This window comes from Bombina bombina, chromosome 8 (genome assembly GCF_027579735.1).
Source record: "Bombina bombina isolate aBomBom1 chromosome 8, aBomBom1.pri, whole genome shotgun sequence".
In the NCBI taxonomy this organism is placed as follows: Eukaryota; Metazoa; Chordata; class Amphibia; order Anura; family Bombinatoridae; genus Bombina; species Bombina bombina.
The window spans coordinates 318,769,461-318,785,670 of NC_069506.1; the positions used below are offsets into that span (position 1 = coordinate 318,769,461).

A 16,210-nucleotide genomic window follows, 5' to 3' on the forward strand; every position below is an offset into this window, starting at 1 on the left:
ACAACATAGAAGTTATTAGTACTGTAGGATCTAATGCAAAGCCCACCCCTTTGCGTTAAAAAGCTCCCCCTTCTTGCACTTACCCCATAGTGTTGAAGTCATCGTCTGGGGGGACATAGTCCTCGTCATCACTTGTGAGTCCCAGCTCATTTCCATAACACTGATGGACAAAATGCCATAGCTCCTTGGGACACAGAGGCTACAAGATGGCAAGGAATACCAGGTTATCAAACAGGTTGGTATCACATGGAGTAGTATTCCGACCATCTAAAAGATGCCGGAAAGGAAAAACAAGCCCTGAAGCTTTAGCCCAGTTGGTGGAAACTTATTAAAGGGAGCTGAACTTTAAGTCATTTCTTACCAGTGTGATTACAAGCTGAGACAGAGAAGGTGTGGGTAGTAATGTCATTAAGGTTTGCTACCAATAGCCATACTGGGACATAGAAGCAGTGCTGCTTTTCATGTGTCATTTTTGCAGAAACATATACAGGGAAAACACTGAAAGTTAGAGGCTGTAACAACCAAGCTATAAGGCACAATTAAATGTGTGCCCAGATGCTGCCCATTAGCTACAAAAAGAATTAATAGGGGGGCAGATGGGTTTACAAAAATATAATGTAGAATAAACACAGGAGTGCAGAGTGTAGTCTACACACAACAACTTTAATCATTATTAAAATGTAAACCTCAGACAAATATGAGATATACTGAAGGCACTAAAAACAGAAACATTCCATCCGGTCAGATCGATAGGGTCCAACATACTGTATGCTAAAGTCTCTTCCGTATTCACCCTCAGTGTCTCCTTGCCTGTGATAGTGATTTACCAGAGACTTCAATGTAACCTCTAAAGTGACCCTAGGCATGTGGTTCTGTGAATCTAGACCATTAAGGAATCACACAGCTGCTACTGGGATGCAAGTTGAAATTTAAACCGCTTTTGATTCATGTTTAAGCAGAAAATTCCTAACCGAGCATATTAAAATGGTGCTCTTTTGTGTAGATCACAGTTTCCTAACCTGGGCGGTACTGTCCCTCAGGGGGCATTATTTGTTTTGATGGGGGAGGTACATTGAAAGGGTTAGGCTGGGAGGGGGGGGAATAGAGGTTTATTATAGGTGGCCATAACTTTAAGACCTCTGTTACATACAGGTGCAGACAAGGCTGGGGAGACTTTTTAGCTCTCAATATGTTTATGAGTTGTTTTAGGTCAAAGAAAAGCAAATTTGTCCTCTTCTCTAACAAGATGTAAAATTACTGCTTCTAACTTTTCTCTCCAAATACTTAATTGAAAAGAAAATGGGATGTGCAGCAGCCAACGATGACAACATGAGATATGTGAAAGATGTGAGCTGAGACTGCCATTAACCAACATGGACATCACTAGTTTGGTAAAATCCCAGCAAGCTCAAGGCAGCAACTAATGTAATTAGTTATGTTTAATAAAATGTGGACAAATTTGAAGACTTTAAAAAATATATAAATTATGCTTACCTGATAATTTCATTTCCATCAAGGGGAGGAGAGTCCACGGCTTCATTCATTATTTGTGGAAAATAAGAACCTGGCCACTAGGAGGAAGTAAAGACACCCCAGCCAAAGGCTTAAATACCTTCCCCACTTCCCTCATCCCCCAGTCATTATGCCAATGGAACAAGGAAAAGTAGGAGAAATATCAGGGTAAAAAGGGTGCCGGAAGAACAAAAATAAAATTAGGTCCGCCCACCGGAGCAACGGGTGGGAGCCGTGGACTCTCCTCCCCTCGATGGAAATGAAATTATCAGGTAAGCATAATTTATATTTTCCATCTAAAGGGGAGGAGAGTCCACTGCTTCATTCATTACTTGTGGGAACAAATACCCAAGCTCTAGAGGACACTGAATGAAAATGGGAGGGCAAGAGGCGGACCGTAATCTGAGAACACCACAGCCTGTAAAACCTTTCTCCCAAAAACTGCTTCCACCAAAGCAAACATGTCAAACTTGTAAAATTTTGTGAAGGTATGTAAGGAGGACCAGGTAGCCGTCTTACAAATCTGCTCCATAGAGGCCTCATTCTTGAAGGCCCAGCTCTAGTCGAATGAGCCATGATCCTCTGAGGAGGCTTATGTCCCGCTGTCTCGTAGGCTAAGGTAATCATGCTCCTCAACCAAAAGGACAAAGAAGTTGCAGAGGCTTTCTGCCCCCTGCACTTCCCTGAATACACCACAAAAAGAGATGTAGTCTGTCTGAAATCCTTCGTAGCCTGAAGATAGAACTTCAAAGCTCGAACCACATCTAAATTATGAAGTAACCTCTCATTAGGAGAAGAGGGGTTAGGACACAAAGAAGGAACAATAATTTCCTGATTGATGTTACGGTTAGACACAACCTTGGGAAGGAATCCCAAACCAGTGCGAAGAACAGCCTTATCAGCGTGAAACACCAGATAAGGAGGCTCATATTGCAAGGCCGCCAACTCAGATACTCTGTGTGCCGATGCAATAGCTAACAGAAAGAGAACCTTCCAAGAAAGAATATCAATGTCAACAGAGGGCATAGGTTCAAACGGAACCCTCTGCAACACCTTCAGAACCAAGTTCAAGCTCCAAGGCGGAGTGAATTGTCTAAAAACAGGCCTGATTCTAGAAAAAGCCTGAACAAAAGACTGTATATCAGGAAGCTCAGCGAGCCTCTTGTGTAACAGAACAGACAATGCCGAAATCTGTCCCTTCAAGGAACTGGCGGCAAGCCCCTTCTCCAGGCCATCCTGGAAAAAGGACAAAATCCTAGATACCTTAACCATATGCCAAGGATATCCATGTTTCTCACACCAGGACAAGTAAGTCCTCCACACCGTATGATAGATGCGATGAGTGACCAGCTTCCTGGCCTGAACGAGAGTATCACTCACTCTCTCAGAGAAACCTCTCTTGGCCAAGACTAAGCATTCAATCTCCACGCAGTCAGCCTCAGAGAATCTAGGTTTTGATGATGAAAAGGACCCTGTACCTGCAGATCCCTGCGACAGGGTAACCTCCATGGAGGAGACAATGACATCCCCACTAGATCATCAAACCACTTCCTCCGCGACCACGACGGAGCAATCAGAATAGCCGAAGCTTGCTCCTGCTTGATGCGGGCCACTACACAAGATAGAAGTGGAAATGGTGGAAAAATGTAAACTAGGTTGAACCGCCAAGGCATCTATCAGCTCTGCCTAGGGATCCCTGGTCCTCGATATGGGTAGCTTGCAATTGAGTCTGGACGCCATGAGGTCTATCTCCTGAGTCCCCCATTCGTGATAAATCTCCACAAACACCTCGGGTTGGAGAGACTATTCCCCCGGATGGAAGGACTGCCTGCTGAGAAAGTCCGATTCCCAATTGTCCACACCAGGAATGTGGATTGCTGAGAGCAAGCAGTTGTGGGACTCTGCCCATTCCCATATCCGAGAAACCTCCCTCATCGCTAGGGAGCTTCTCATCCCCCCCTGATGGTTGATGTAAGCCACAGAGGTAATGTTGTCTGTCTGGAATCTGATGAAGCTAAATGACCCCAGAAGAGGCCACGCCTTCAGAGCCTTATAGATGGCTCGAAGTTCCAGAATATAGATTGGTAGGAGAGACTCTTCTTGAGACCATCTTCCCTATGCCATCCTGGCACCCCAAACAGCTTCCCATCCTGCCAGATTCGCGTCCGTGATCACAATCTCCCAGGACGGTCTCAGGAAGGATGTTCCTTGGGACAGCTGTTCCGGAAGGATCCACCAAGAAAGGGATTGCCTTCTCTGATCGTCCAGAGAAATCTGTTGGGATAGATCTGTATGATCGCCGTTCCACTGTCTCAACATGCACAACTAAAGAGGTTGCTGGGAATCAGGGAGCTATTTCCTGAGTTTATCTTCCAACCGTGAGATTGGAGCAAAAGCAGAAGGGCCCTCGAGTGGTCCTCTGCGAGACTGAATGACGGCACCTGGACTAGGATATTGTCCAGATAGGGCGTCAAAGCAATGCTTCTGGACCTGGCTACTGCAAGCAGTGCCCCCAGAACCTTTGTGAAGACTCTCAGGGCCTTTGCCAGACCAAAGAGAAGGGCCACAAATTGAAAATGTTGGTCCAGAAATGCAAATCTCAGGAACCTGAAGTGATCCCTGTGGATTGGCACATGAAGGTAGGCATCCTTCAAGTCTATTGTCGTCATGAACTGGCCTTCTTGAACTAGGGGCAGAATAGATTTGATTGTTTCCATTCTGAACAATGGAACAGCCAGAAACCTGTTTAAACATTTTAGGTCCAGAATCAGGCAAAACGTGCCCTCCTTCTTTGGGACCACAAAAAGGTTTGAATAGTACCCTAGATCCCTCTCTGCTGGGGGTATTGGTACAAAAACTCAGGGAAGAGAGATCCCTCACACAGTCTAGAAAGGCTTCTCTCTTTTCTGGTCAGGAAGACAGATTGGACAGGAGGAATCTGCCCCTGGGCGGATGAGTTCTGAACCCTATCCTGTATCCTTGGGCGACAACCTCCAGAACCCAAGGGGGTCCTGAACGTCCTGCAACCAGGCCTCTGAAAAGAGAGATAATCTGCCCCCTACTTGGTCCGGAGACCAGTTGGGGGCCGCCCCTTCATGCCGACTTTGTTTCGGCGGGCTTCTTGTTCTGCTTAGACTTGTTCCAAGACTGAGCTGGCTTCCAAGCACCCTTCGACCTTCGATCTGCTTATGCGGCAGGCTGCTGGCATTGGGCCTTGTCCGAACGAAAGGAACGAAAAGTAGCTCTCTTAGGTTTAACCTTCTTATCCTGCAGTAGGAAAGCACCGTTGACCCCCCCCCATCACCGTGGATATGATCGAGTCCAATCCTGAACTGAACAGGATCTTTCCCTGAAAGGGAAGGGATAACAGTCTGGACTTGGAGGTCATGTCCGCAGACCACGACTTTAGCCACAGAGCCCTGAGAGCTAGTACAGAAAATCCTGAAACCTTAGCATTCAGGCGAATAACTTGCATATTGGCATCACAAATAAAAGAATTATCTACCCTCAAGTCCTTAATTCTCTCCTGTATTTCATTGAGGGAAGTCTCCCTCTTGACCATATCATAAAGAGATTTGCACCAATAAGTTGCAGCTCCGGAAACCGCCGCTACCGGCTTAAAAACAAACCCTGTGTATTGAAACATTTTCCTCAACATATTTTCTAACTTTTTTTCCATGGGCTCTTTGAACGACGAGCTATCCTCTAGAGGAATCGTTGTTCGCTTGGCGAGTGTAGAGCTAGCACCAACCACCTTAGGGACGGTTCCCCACAACTCGAGCTAAGAGCCCGGGATGGGAAACAGTTTTTTAAAGGAAAAAGAAGGGGAAAAGGAAGAATCTAATCTCTCCCATTCATTCTTAATAATATTAGCCATCTTAACAGGAACTGAGAATGTCTGAGGTACCACCCTGTCCTCATACACATTATCAAGCTTAGGAATCAAAGGTTCCTCCGGTAGTTTCGGTTACGGAACCTCGAGAGTAGCAAGCACCTGCTTCAGAAAAAAGCACACATTTTCCATCCCAAACCTGAAATCAGGCTCCTCTGCACACAGAGCTTTAGATAACATGGATTCCTACCCAGAAGGAACGTCCTCCAAAGAGACTGAGTCATCCTCGTCAGCGGATAACCTTTCCGAGATATCCATAGAAGTATATGACTCCTGGGCCGGATTGCAATATTTTACCCTATGCTTGCGCTTAGCAGAATGTAGTAAGACACTGATCACCTTCGGACCGCCATTTGCAGTTGATCCGCAAAGTCTGACAGCCAACGGATCTCCCCCGAAGGAGAGATAGACATGCCCTGGAGCGCTGCATGTGTACTTAGAGATTAATGTAGGGGATGCACCTCACGGGACGGGGAGCCCTGAGAGATGGACGGCTCAGTAGTACTAGACATTCTCTTCTTTCGAGAAGCCGAGACCTTATCAAGGCAAGGGGAACATAGTTGAGCAGGCGGATCTACCGGAACCTCCTCACAAAAAACACAGGTGCTAGACTTAGTTAAAGAGGGAGTACCCTCTAACGCATCAGAGTCCTCCATAGCTTGCGGCTTTGATACAGACTAGTATAAAACATAAATAAAGGCACCTTTGTAACCTCCAATTGCCGGGGCACTCACCACCTTCTAGGACCCGGACCACAGAAACTGTTACTTCTCCTGCACCGTCAGCTTAGCAGGAAGTAGAGTAGGCCAAACCCGGTCAGCAGGAATGCCTCGCAGGACCACCCCTGCACTAGGGAGAAAACGCGCCAAAAACAGCTGTGCAAATACTCCAGGAAGGAAACTAAGTTCACCCATTACGAGAGCCTCATCTCACACATATTGCAGCAATGACACAATAAACAATATAATGTATAAAACCCCCTTGTTCAATAATCCCCATACTAGGGATGTTAACCCTTGATTCTATAAAGATAAAAGGCATGACACTGTGACCCTGTCTTCTGCTTTGTCATGTGTATAAAAATGAAACAATCTTACCAGAATCTACACGGTGGAACAGTAACACGGCCTCTCAAGTGTGACAGTGTATTAGCATCGCTCCTGACATGGACTTGAGTGTAGGAAGCAGGCAGCGAAACGCGTCAACGCTGATTGCTTATGGAGCTGTTAATATGAGTCGGGATGGTTTCGCAGAAAGACTCTCCCTGCATCTCCGGACTCTAACTTTCACCCAAACTCTAACTGAGAGGCTGACAGGACTACTTAAAACTCCAGTCCCATTTCGAAGAGTACTACCCTCCATAAGAGACGACTCTGAATCCTCCGACACTTCTCTGCCAACCTCCTGTGGCGAAAGGCAAAGAATGACTGGGGGATGAGGGAAGTGGGGGAGGTATTTAAGCCTTTGGCTGGGGTGTCTTTGCCTCCTCCTGGTGGCCAGGTTCTTATTTCCCACAAGCCATGGACTCTAATCCCCTTTAGATGGAAAATAATATTATCTGATTTTACTTGTGTTTGAAATGTATAATACTGTTCTGGAAGAAATTAACATGATTTTTAAAATGAATTAAGCAAGCCTGCAGCTCTTCTGTTTGTTATGAGGATAACATTTTTTTATTAGGTCACTATATATATATATATATATATATATATATATAGGGGCACTAGACTGAAACAGGTTAGGGGTCACTGGTATAGATGACAGAACATTCCTAAGTACAATGTATCTCTTATGTGTCATAAAAATGTGAAACAAATTTTAAATATCACTTCACTCCTGATCATACAGAGACCTATCTTTTGTTTTTAACTGAATAAAAGCATATACAATGAAAACTTAAAGGGATATGAAAACCAAATGTTTTATTCCATGATTCGGATACAGCTTGCAAATTTAAGCATCTTTCTATTATCAATTTTTCTTTGTTCTTTTGGTATCTTTATTTGAAAAAGCAGGAATGTAAGCTTAGAAGCTGGCCCATCTTTAGTTCAGCACCTGGGTAGCGCTTACTGATTGGTAACTAAATTACATTTCTGCTTTTAAAATAAAGATACCAAGATAACGAAGAAAAACGAGAAAGTTGCTTAAAATTGCTACTCTAACTGAATCATGAAAGAAAAAAAATGGGTTTCATATCCTTTTAAATTATTTTAGGTTTTTTATTCTAAATTGGCTTAAAAAGTATTTAATTAACAGACAAAACAAATGAATGGGAAACAAGAGGAAATGTTTTTTAAATATCTTTTACTACAATGGCAGCAGCAATTGTCTTTTTGGGAATATACTTACAATCTGACTAATGATCACTTTATGGATCACTATATTATAGGTGGGGAAACAAAACAGGACTAAAGAGAGCAGATATAAAGTAACCTTGCATAGTAAAATATGTTTGTGTGTGAGGGTATAGGCAGCCCAGGGGGAACAAGGTATAAATCAATTAGACGATAAAATAAGCAACAAATAATAACAAATCTATCTTGGACACAAACTGATTTTACCTTATCAAGTAGTGCATTCTGCCAGAGTCTGAACATCATCATATAGGTTCTGTCTCGAGCCCCAAACGAAGTAAAAAAGTGCTGTAAGGAGAGAGCAGTTCATCATACGTACAATGTATGAATCAGAATAACCCCTCTTTCATGTCTCCCAGCTTTTACATAGTAAAACCCAAGAAGAAATGTACGCATCATTACTTTGGCTGCTCAGGTGTGGAGACAGTTTTTTGTGGGACAGGATCAACTTCCCATTTTGTTTGCATGGGTATTGTCAGGTTTATTTAAGCCTGTACGTATAAGGAGCAAAAAAAGAGGACGGGTGGACAGACTGCATACATTACGGGACAGTTGTGAGGTCCATTCTGACACCCACCTTTTCAGTGTCAGTGCAGAGCTGGATAGCATTAGGAATAAGTCTTGCTGTCTTTTCTTTCGTCATTGAGCAGATGTCTTTCAACCGTACAGTCAACTGCAAAACAAAGAATGTTATCATTCAATTAGATTGTTTATTTGAAAAAAATAATTGAGCTGGTACTAAAAATGTAATACTCCATGAATCTTTAACACCTTAAGGACACAGCTTCAGTTTGCTCAATAATTCCATGACGGAATAAATCCATCATTGGTCCTTAAGGGTTTAATAATACTTAGTAATCAAATGTTACAATTTGCTTTCAGTCATTTTTTGCCTGCTTCTGGGGTGCATAATATATAATTCAGAACTCTGATATTCTTAAATGCTGCACAGATATTGCTTTATCAATGCAGAAGCTCACTTATACTTCTCTCTAATTAGCTACAGCAAAGGAAATAAGACAAACAATATCCAATGATTTTCAAGAGGTGTATCCCTGCAATGCTAAACAATTCACGTTTTCCTAACAAAATTACGGTTCTATATGTTTTTAAAACATATATTTTTTTATGCAGATATTTGCATCACTCTTATTAATTTCTGATGCATGTTGAATGTCCTTTTAATTAATTTTCAAAAACTTCATAAACTGAATTTGTCAAATTAAAGTAGGTAGGATCTGAGAATCACTCATAAAAACATCAATAAAGCATGACAAATGTAACGCTGCATAACTTTAGATTACATTTTTTTGTTTGTAACAGGCTTTTAAACCATGATAATGATTGTGTTATATAAAAAAATGAAACGATGTACAGCTTGTAATCAAATAACATAAACTACAGTGGCTCAAGCTACATCCAATAGGAACCCAGCTGGACGTCGTCAGTTATACGGAGTGTATACTATCTGGATAGAATGATTAGAACCACTACAGGAAGAACGTGGTCGAGAATGGTGGACTCCAGGGGACGCCCCAATGGCAGTTTCCTTGGGTTACTGTAACGCCCTGTGTGACCTGCCCTGGTGTATGTATTGCCCTTTTGCTTTGCTGGGGACCATACCCTGGTGTATGTATTGCCCGTTTGCTTTGCTGGGGACCATACCCTGGTGTATGTATTGCCCGTTTGCTTTGCTGGGGACCATACCCTGGTGTATGTATTGCCCGTTTGCTTTGCTGGGGACCATACCCTGGTGTATGTATTGCTCGTTTGCTTTGCTGGGATGTGGGACAGCAATAAGTTGGAAGTTCCACAAGTAGCCGGCTACTATATTCAGGAGGGGCCAATTAGGTTTTAGTTAATGTTTTATTCTATTTTTTATGTGTAAATATGGGATTTGATTAATAAATGATATTTGTGCTATGAGCTACTTAATGTCCCCTTTTTATGTATACTGCTTAAGAGCTAATGTCTAGATTTTTGGGTGCACATATGTAGTTCACCCAGTTCTCTTTTGTTATTTCTTTACAAAGCTTATTTTTCTAGATGCACCTACCGGTATTATGAAAATAAGGTGATTGATTATTGTGGAGATCAACAAGTGTTAAAAATGTTAGCACAGGGAATCCTCTGAAAAAGGTATCTGAAAAGCCATGAAATGCGTAACTAATGCTTCCCAGTGATATAAAGCTACATTTTCCATGGCTGAAGCTTACCAGCTATACTTATTATAAAGGCCTAGATTATAAGAGGAGGGCAACACTTAACTCACCATTAAAAATATGAGCAATAATAGTGCACACTCCGTACTATCTATTCAAAGTATAGGGCACACTAAGAAAATGTCAACCACGTTAAGATTCTCTGGTAAAACTTTTTTTTACCGTTTACTAGTAATGCCAGATTGTACGATATTCTTAGCACAGGGTTGCGCTAAAGTGTAATGCACCCTGCACTATTGGTTGCGCTCCACTTGCAATCTAGTCCAAAAACGTTTGATATTATTATTAAAGGGATATTCCAGGCAAAATTTAAATCCAAATGGATGCATTTCAGGTTTGAATAGAAGCATTTTTTAAATATACAAGTATTAGCAAAAATGCTTCTAATAAAAGCTATAGCTGTTTCAAGTGTATTTAAGTATGCACCGTGCACCAGCATTTTAAACAGCACCTGCTCAGTGAGCCTAAGGTGCTTGTAGCATCTGGTAATGATGCAATGTATTAATTTCTGACATGATATAAGCCTTATTGGCGCTCTGAGCAGCTGTAGTATTTAAAATGTTGGTGCACTGAGAATATCTAGCTATGCTTCACATGAACGTGCAGAGAGAAATGTTATCACTAAAATAGTATTAAGTTTTACTAGAATCATTTATGCAACTATGTTTCAAAGATGTAATTAATTTAAGTGCATTTTAATTTTGCCCGGAATGTCCCTTTAGGTAAAAGTCTTGGAACTTGTGAATACAGAACCATGAGCATTCAGGAAGATTTATATTACAAAACAGTGAGCACCTAGGACACTCGATCATTCTGTGCTGCCTGTAAAACCTCTAAGACTTTTTTAGTGTTTTTCAAGTGTGCGTCATCTGATATTTAACTTAATTAAAATACACTATACATAATCCTGTTGGATGTTCTTCTGAGCTGTAAATGTAGATTTCTAGGCAGGATCTGTGGTACAAAATTTGGGAGCTGTCATGCTCTCCCTAGACATGCTGAAAACCCTACAGAGGCCATAAAGTGAGTCATTTAAATGCAGTAAAAGGGAAGAAAGCATGTTGTACCCCATAGATACTTCACTATAAGACTTCTCTTCATGGACTTGCAATTTTTTATTCACGTCTGTCTATCCGTCCGTCAATCTGTCTGTCAATCTGTCTATATCTCATGTAGTCGTCTCATGTCAAGTTCTGTTTGATTTTTTTAAGTTTTGTTTACCTTTTTGAACCCGACTTACTCTTCAGGGTTCCAATTCATTTTTTCCTCTAGTCTGTATCATTTTTCAAAGCATTGCTTCATTAGTGGCATTGGATCTTCTTTGATACAGTTTTACAGCAACACCTACTTTTTTTGCCTGTGTATTCGTTCTCTCAGACGTCTAAGAGGGTGGGCTATCTTTGTGATTGGCTGTTGACGAACTGTTCTTGTTTTGACCTTGGAACTTGTTTATTTTCTTTGTGCCTGGCCTGGATATTTGGATTACTTGCTGCCAAACCAATGTTTTGCATTGAGTGTTTTTTCCGTATCTTGTTCCAACTTTAGACTGGTTTGACCCTTTGCCTCTTTATCCCTAGTACTGTGCCGCTCTTTTGTTGCTGACGAGGACTGACCCAGCCTAAGTGTGCGCAAAATCTCGCTCTACTTCTGTATCCTTAAATAGTAACCAGCTACCTCTTACTTTAGACAGTACAGTCATACATAGATATTCATGGTTTAGACAGAGCATACAATTTTATTATTTTAATTTGCTTCCTTCTCTTGTTATTCTTTGCTCAGATGTTTATCTAGGTAATCTCAGGAGCAGCAAAGAACCTAGGTTCTAGCTGCTGATTGGTGGCTGCATTTATATACCGATTGTAATTGGCTCACCCATGTGTTCAGTTAGAAACCAGTAGTGCATTGCTGCTCCGTCAACAAAGGATACAAATTTGATACTAGAAGTAAACTGGAAAGTTGTTTAAAATTCTATGTTCTACCTAAATAATGATGTTTCATGTCCCTTTAAGTTATACTCTGTTTATCCTTCCTTAACTGCTGTTAAGTGTAACAAGTCTCATCTGGATATTGTGGTTGGTTTGCCATCCTGCCTCAGTTTCTTGGTCCTCTCCAGTCCTGATACTAACTTGTGTATAGTGTGACGTTGAATTCACCGCTTAACTTGAAACATTTCTAAAAAAATCCTGTGTGTATAATACTATTTAATTATTACTATTACCAAACCATAGTCTCAGAATTAATGCAAAAGACTAGGTAAAATACCTATGGTTCAGTAAATCTGCAATATACAGAGATTTCACAACCATTACCATAAACCATTTTGTAAATAATATAAAACATCTATCAGATCATCAGTATCTACATACATCACAGTGCTTGTTTATTAATAACAAAGTGCTAGTTTGTTTAACGCACACCTCATATTGTGTACATAATGATACATATAATTTATATACGGAACATTTAAAAAAATATATAAAAAAAAAGAATGTACCCACCAGAGTCTCCCAGCGAAAGATGTTACTGTAAAAACAGATCCAGTTCTCAGAGAGGTAGAGTCGCCCCTGCAATAGGATATCCCTCTGTAAAGCGCAGGAGTAATCTGTAAAACAGCAGTACTGTTAATGAGGTCAGCGTGTGTAACTGGTGTCACTCTGCTTGATGGATACAGCGAAGTAAATCTTCTAAGCGTTAAAGGGACCACTGGCTACAACTACAGTAGCGTTGTTACTGTTCCCCATGCTATGATTTCCTCTGCTATTTCTTATTTGAAAGCATTACAGGAGATGCTTGGTGAAGCTCACATCTTTATATTAAGTGCTGCCATCTGGGAGTTCATGTATTCTTGCACCCTGTGCATTCACAGATCAGTGCTGTTGGCGGCTGTTTTGTATACTTCAGGTTAGGGCTAGAGTAAGTTACTCTTAACCAGGCCATAGAACAAGCCACTGAGCTGTTGTTTGTTCCTGGAAGACTGTTTCTCTATGTACTTCGTTTATTGCATACATTGGCAAATAGAAGCTTAAAGGGACATGATACCCAAATGTTGAAGCACTTGAAAGTGACGCTGCATAGGACTAGAAAATATCACCTGAACATCTCTATTTTGTGAAGTTACTAGTCCCAGGACTTGCAAGAGAACGTGCATCTGGCATGTGCAGCACACTCATGTTATCCCTTTTCAGTCTAAGGAAGTTTACTATGAAATCTCAGGAGATCACAGCATAGCATGACCTCAGCACTGCTGCTGGGTTGTTGTTTTTTTTTTTCTTCAACTTGCAGCTGGACAGCAGCTGAAATATAACTCTTACCAAAGCACTTACTCTGGTGAGCTGAAGAAAATTTGAGGTAAAATATCTTTTTTACATAGAGACGCTCAGGTGTTATTTCCCTGTCAGATTTTTACAGTTATGCTGCATAACTTTCAAGTGATTTAGCATATGAGTATTATGTCCCTTTAATGTTTTGTAAGCTTTTTACAGTTTAAACGTTACATCATTTATATATATATAAAAAAAAACTTTTGTGAACAAAATGTTAAGCTCCTGCTCTGTGTTGTAAATTTGAAACTGAAATGTTCAATACAATCTGTCAAAAATATAACTGATCTGTGAATGTGCACTGCTATTGTTAGAGGGTGCAGGACTTAAAGGGACAAGAAACTCCAAAATTTACTTTCTTGATTCAGATAGAGAATACAATTTTAAACAACTTTCCAATTTACGTCTATTATTTAATTTGCTTCTTTCTCTTGTTATCCTTTGCTGAAAGGTTTATCTTTGCAAGCTCAGGAGCAGCAAAGAACCTAGGTTCTAATGACTGATTGGTGGCTGCATATATATATATACCAACCAGTAGTGCATTGCTGCTCATTCAACAAAGCATACAGAGAGAATGAAACACATTAGATAATAGAAGTAAATTCGAAAGTTGTTTAAAATTGTATTCTCTAGGTGAATCATGAAAGAACATTTTTGGGTTTCATGTCCCTTTAAGTTCCAAGATGGCAGAGCCCAGTGTGAAGATGATACAGAGCTTTGCTGACTGCAACTAGTAATGGTTTAAAAGAACAGCTCTGAAGACAGCTGCAAGTACAGGAGAAAAAAACAATTTCATTGTGAGCAGTTACCCTGCAACTCTAGTTATACCCAGCAGTTTAATGTACATTTAGGGCCAGACTAAATGTGGAACGCTAATTAACGCTCCCGCTCGAGCGTTAACTGTGCTAGAAGTAAGCTTTTTGTTTGCGCTGGTATTATGAGTTGAAAGTAAACCGCTTTCGCTCGCGTGTTAACCTGAGGAGCGCAAAAAAGCCAAACATACAATATGGCATGCACGTTCATGTATTCCCCCATAAAAGTCAAAGGGGCAAAAAAGTGTGGAAAAAAAAACCTAACACCCTACTCACACGCAAACCTAATCACATATTCTCAAGTGCGCTAACCCGACATGAAAATATGAATATTTCACTTTCCAATGTCCGTCGCCATCGACAGTTGCGCACGCATCCTCAAAGGAATGTTGGCAGCGCGAGGCAGCCAAAAGAATTCACCTGGATGCAGCAAAGCTTCATCCCGGTGGATTCCGAAAATGGCAGGATTGTGGATGCAGTGAAGGCAAACGAAGCATTACAAAAAAACCCCAAAAAAACGCCTGCAATAAGTATTACAAAAAAAAAAAAGAACCGCACGCAATAAGTATGAAAAAAAAACAGCTAACCACCCAGAATAAGTATTTTAAAAAAAATAACCGCCAGTACGAAGTATTAAGAAAAAAATAAACTAACCGCCCGCACAAAGTATTAAGAAAAAAACAAACAACTACCTAATAAAATTATTAACCCCTAAATCCGCAAACCCCAACATCGCAAACTACCTAATACATCTATTAATGCCTAAACCGCCAACCGCCCACAAAGCATTAAACCTAATTTACCTATTAACTCCTACACCGCCAACCCCCACAATGCAAAAAACTAATTTAATGACTAAGCCCCCTAACCTAACACCCCTTAATTACAATACAAATAAATTACTACATTACAATAAAAAAATACAAAAAATACAAAAAATACATTACATTAATCTAATTACAGAAAATAAAAAAACGCTAACATTACAAAAAATAATAAACACTATCCAAAATATAAAAAATTAAACCTAATCCCTATGAAAATAAAAAAGACCCCCCAAAATAAAAAGACCCCCTAATCTAATGCTAAACTACCAATAACCCTTAAAAGGGCTTTTTGTAGGGCAAATAAACCAAGTCCCCCCTAACAGTAAATGCCCCCCCACCCACCAAACCCCCCAAAATAAAAAATAAACCTAACACTAATAAACCTAAACTACCCATTGCCTCTAAAGGGGTATTTGTATGGGCATTGCCCTTAAAAGGGTATTCAGCTCTTTTGAAATTTGCCCAAAAAACCCCTAATCTAAAAAAACAAAACCACAAAAATGTTTTTAAAAAAACTAACACTAAAGCCCCAAATAGGTACTCACGGTTTATGAAGTCTGGCGGAGGTGGTCTTCTTCCATACGGGTCCATCATCTTCTGCAACAGCGAAGGCGGAGCGGAGGTCCGGAGCGGTCTTCCCAGAAGTGGCGATCCTCGGCGGCAGTCATCAGCGGCGGTGACGCTCCTCGGCGAAGGAGGTTCTTCTTCATGTTATCGTCCGCCGCACACTGAAGATTGAATTCAAGGTACCTTGAAGTCCTATTGGCTGAAATTTTCAAAATCAGCCAATAGGATGATAGCTACTGAAATCTTTTTGGCTGATTTGAATAGCCAATAGGATTTCAGTAGCTCTAATCCTATTGGCTGCTTTGAAAAATTCAGCCAATAGGAATGCAAGGTACCCCAAATTTATTGCGGTACCTTGCATTCAATATTCAGTATACCACGTACATCGGATGAAGAGGAGCCTCCATGTCGCCGAGGCCCACCGCCAAAACCGCAACAGATGACCACTGCCGAGGATCGCCACATCTGGGAGGAACGCTCCGGAACTCTGCTCTGCGCCGCCTTCGCTGTGGATGAAGATGATGGACCCGCCTGGAAGAAGACCTTCTCCGCCGGACTTCTGAAAGCATGAGTACCTATTTGGGGCTTTAGTGATAAGTTTTATTTTTTTATTTTTTGGGGGTTTTGTTTTTTTAGATTAGGGTTTTTTGGGCAAATTTCAAAAGAGCTAAATGCCCTTTTAAGGGCAGTGAAAAAGAGCTGAA

The 16,210-nt window shown here is 41.0% G+C and overlaps 1 protein-coding gene across 2 annotated transcripts in view; it reads right to left on the reverse strand.

Moving 5' to 3' along the window:
• GRAMD1B (GRAM domain containing 1B) overlaps nt 1-16,210 on the reverse strand; it is a 602,742-nt gene that overhangs the window by 37,735 nt on the left and 548,797 nt on the right. For both annotated transcript variants that reach the window (XM_053691526.1, XM_053691525.1), the window contains 4 exons: nt 12,479-12,582; nt 8,336-8,431; nt 7,966-8,046; nt 84-199 (listed from right to left, as the gene is read on the reverse strand). In XM_053691526.1, coding sequence (XP_053547501.1) covers nt 84-199; nt 7,966-8,046; nt 8,336-8,431; nt 12,479-12,582 — 397 coding nt within the window. The remainder of the gene's footprint in view (nt 1-83; nt 200-7,965; nt 8,047-8,335; nt 8,432-12,478; nt 12,583-16,210) is intronic.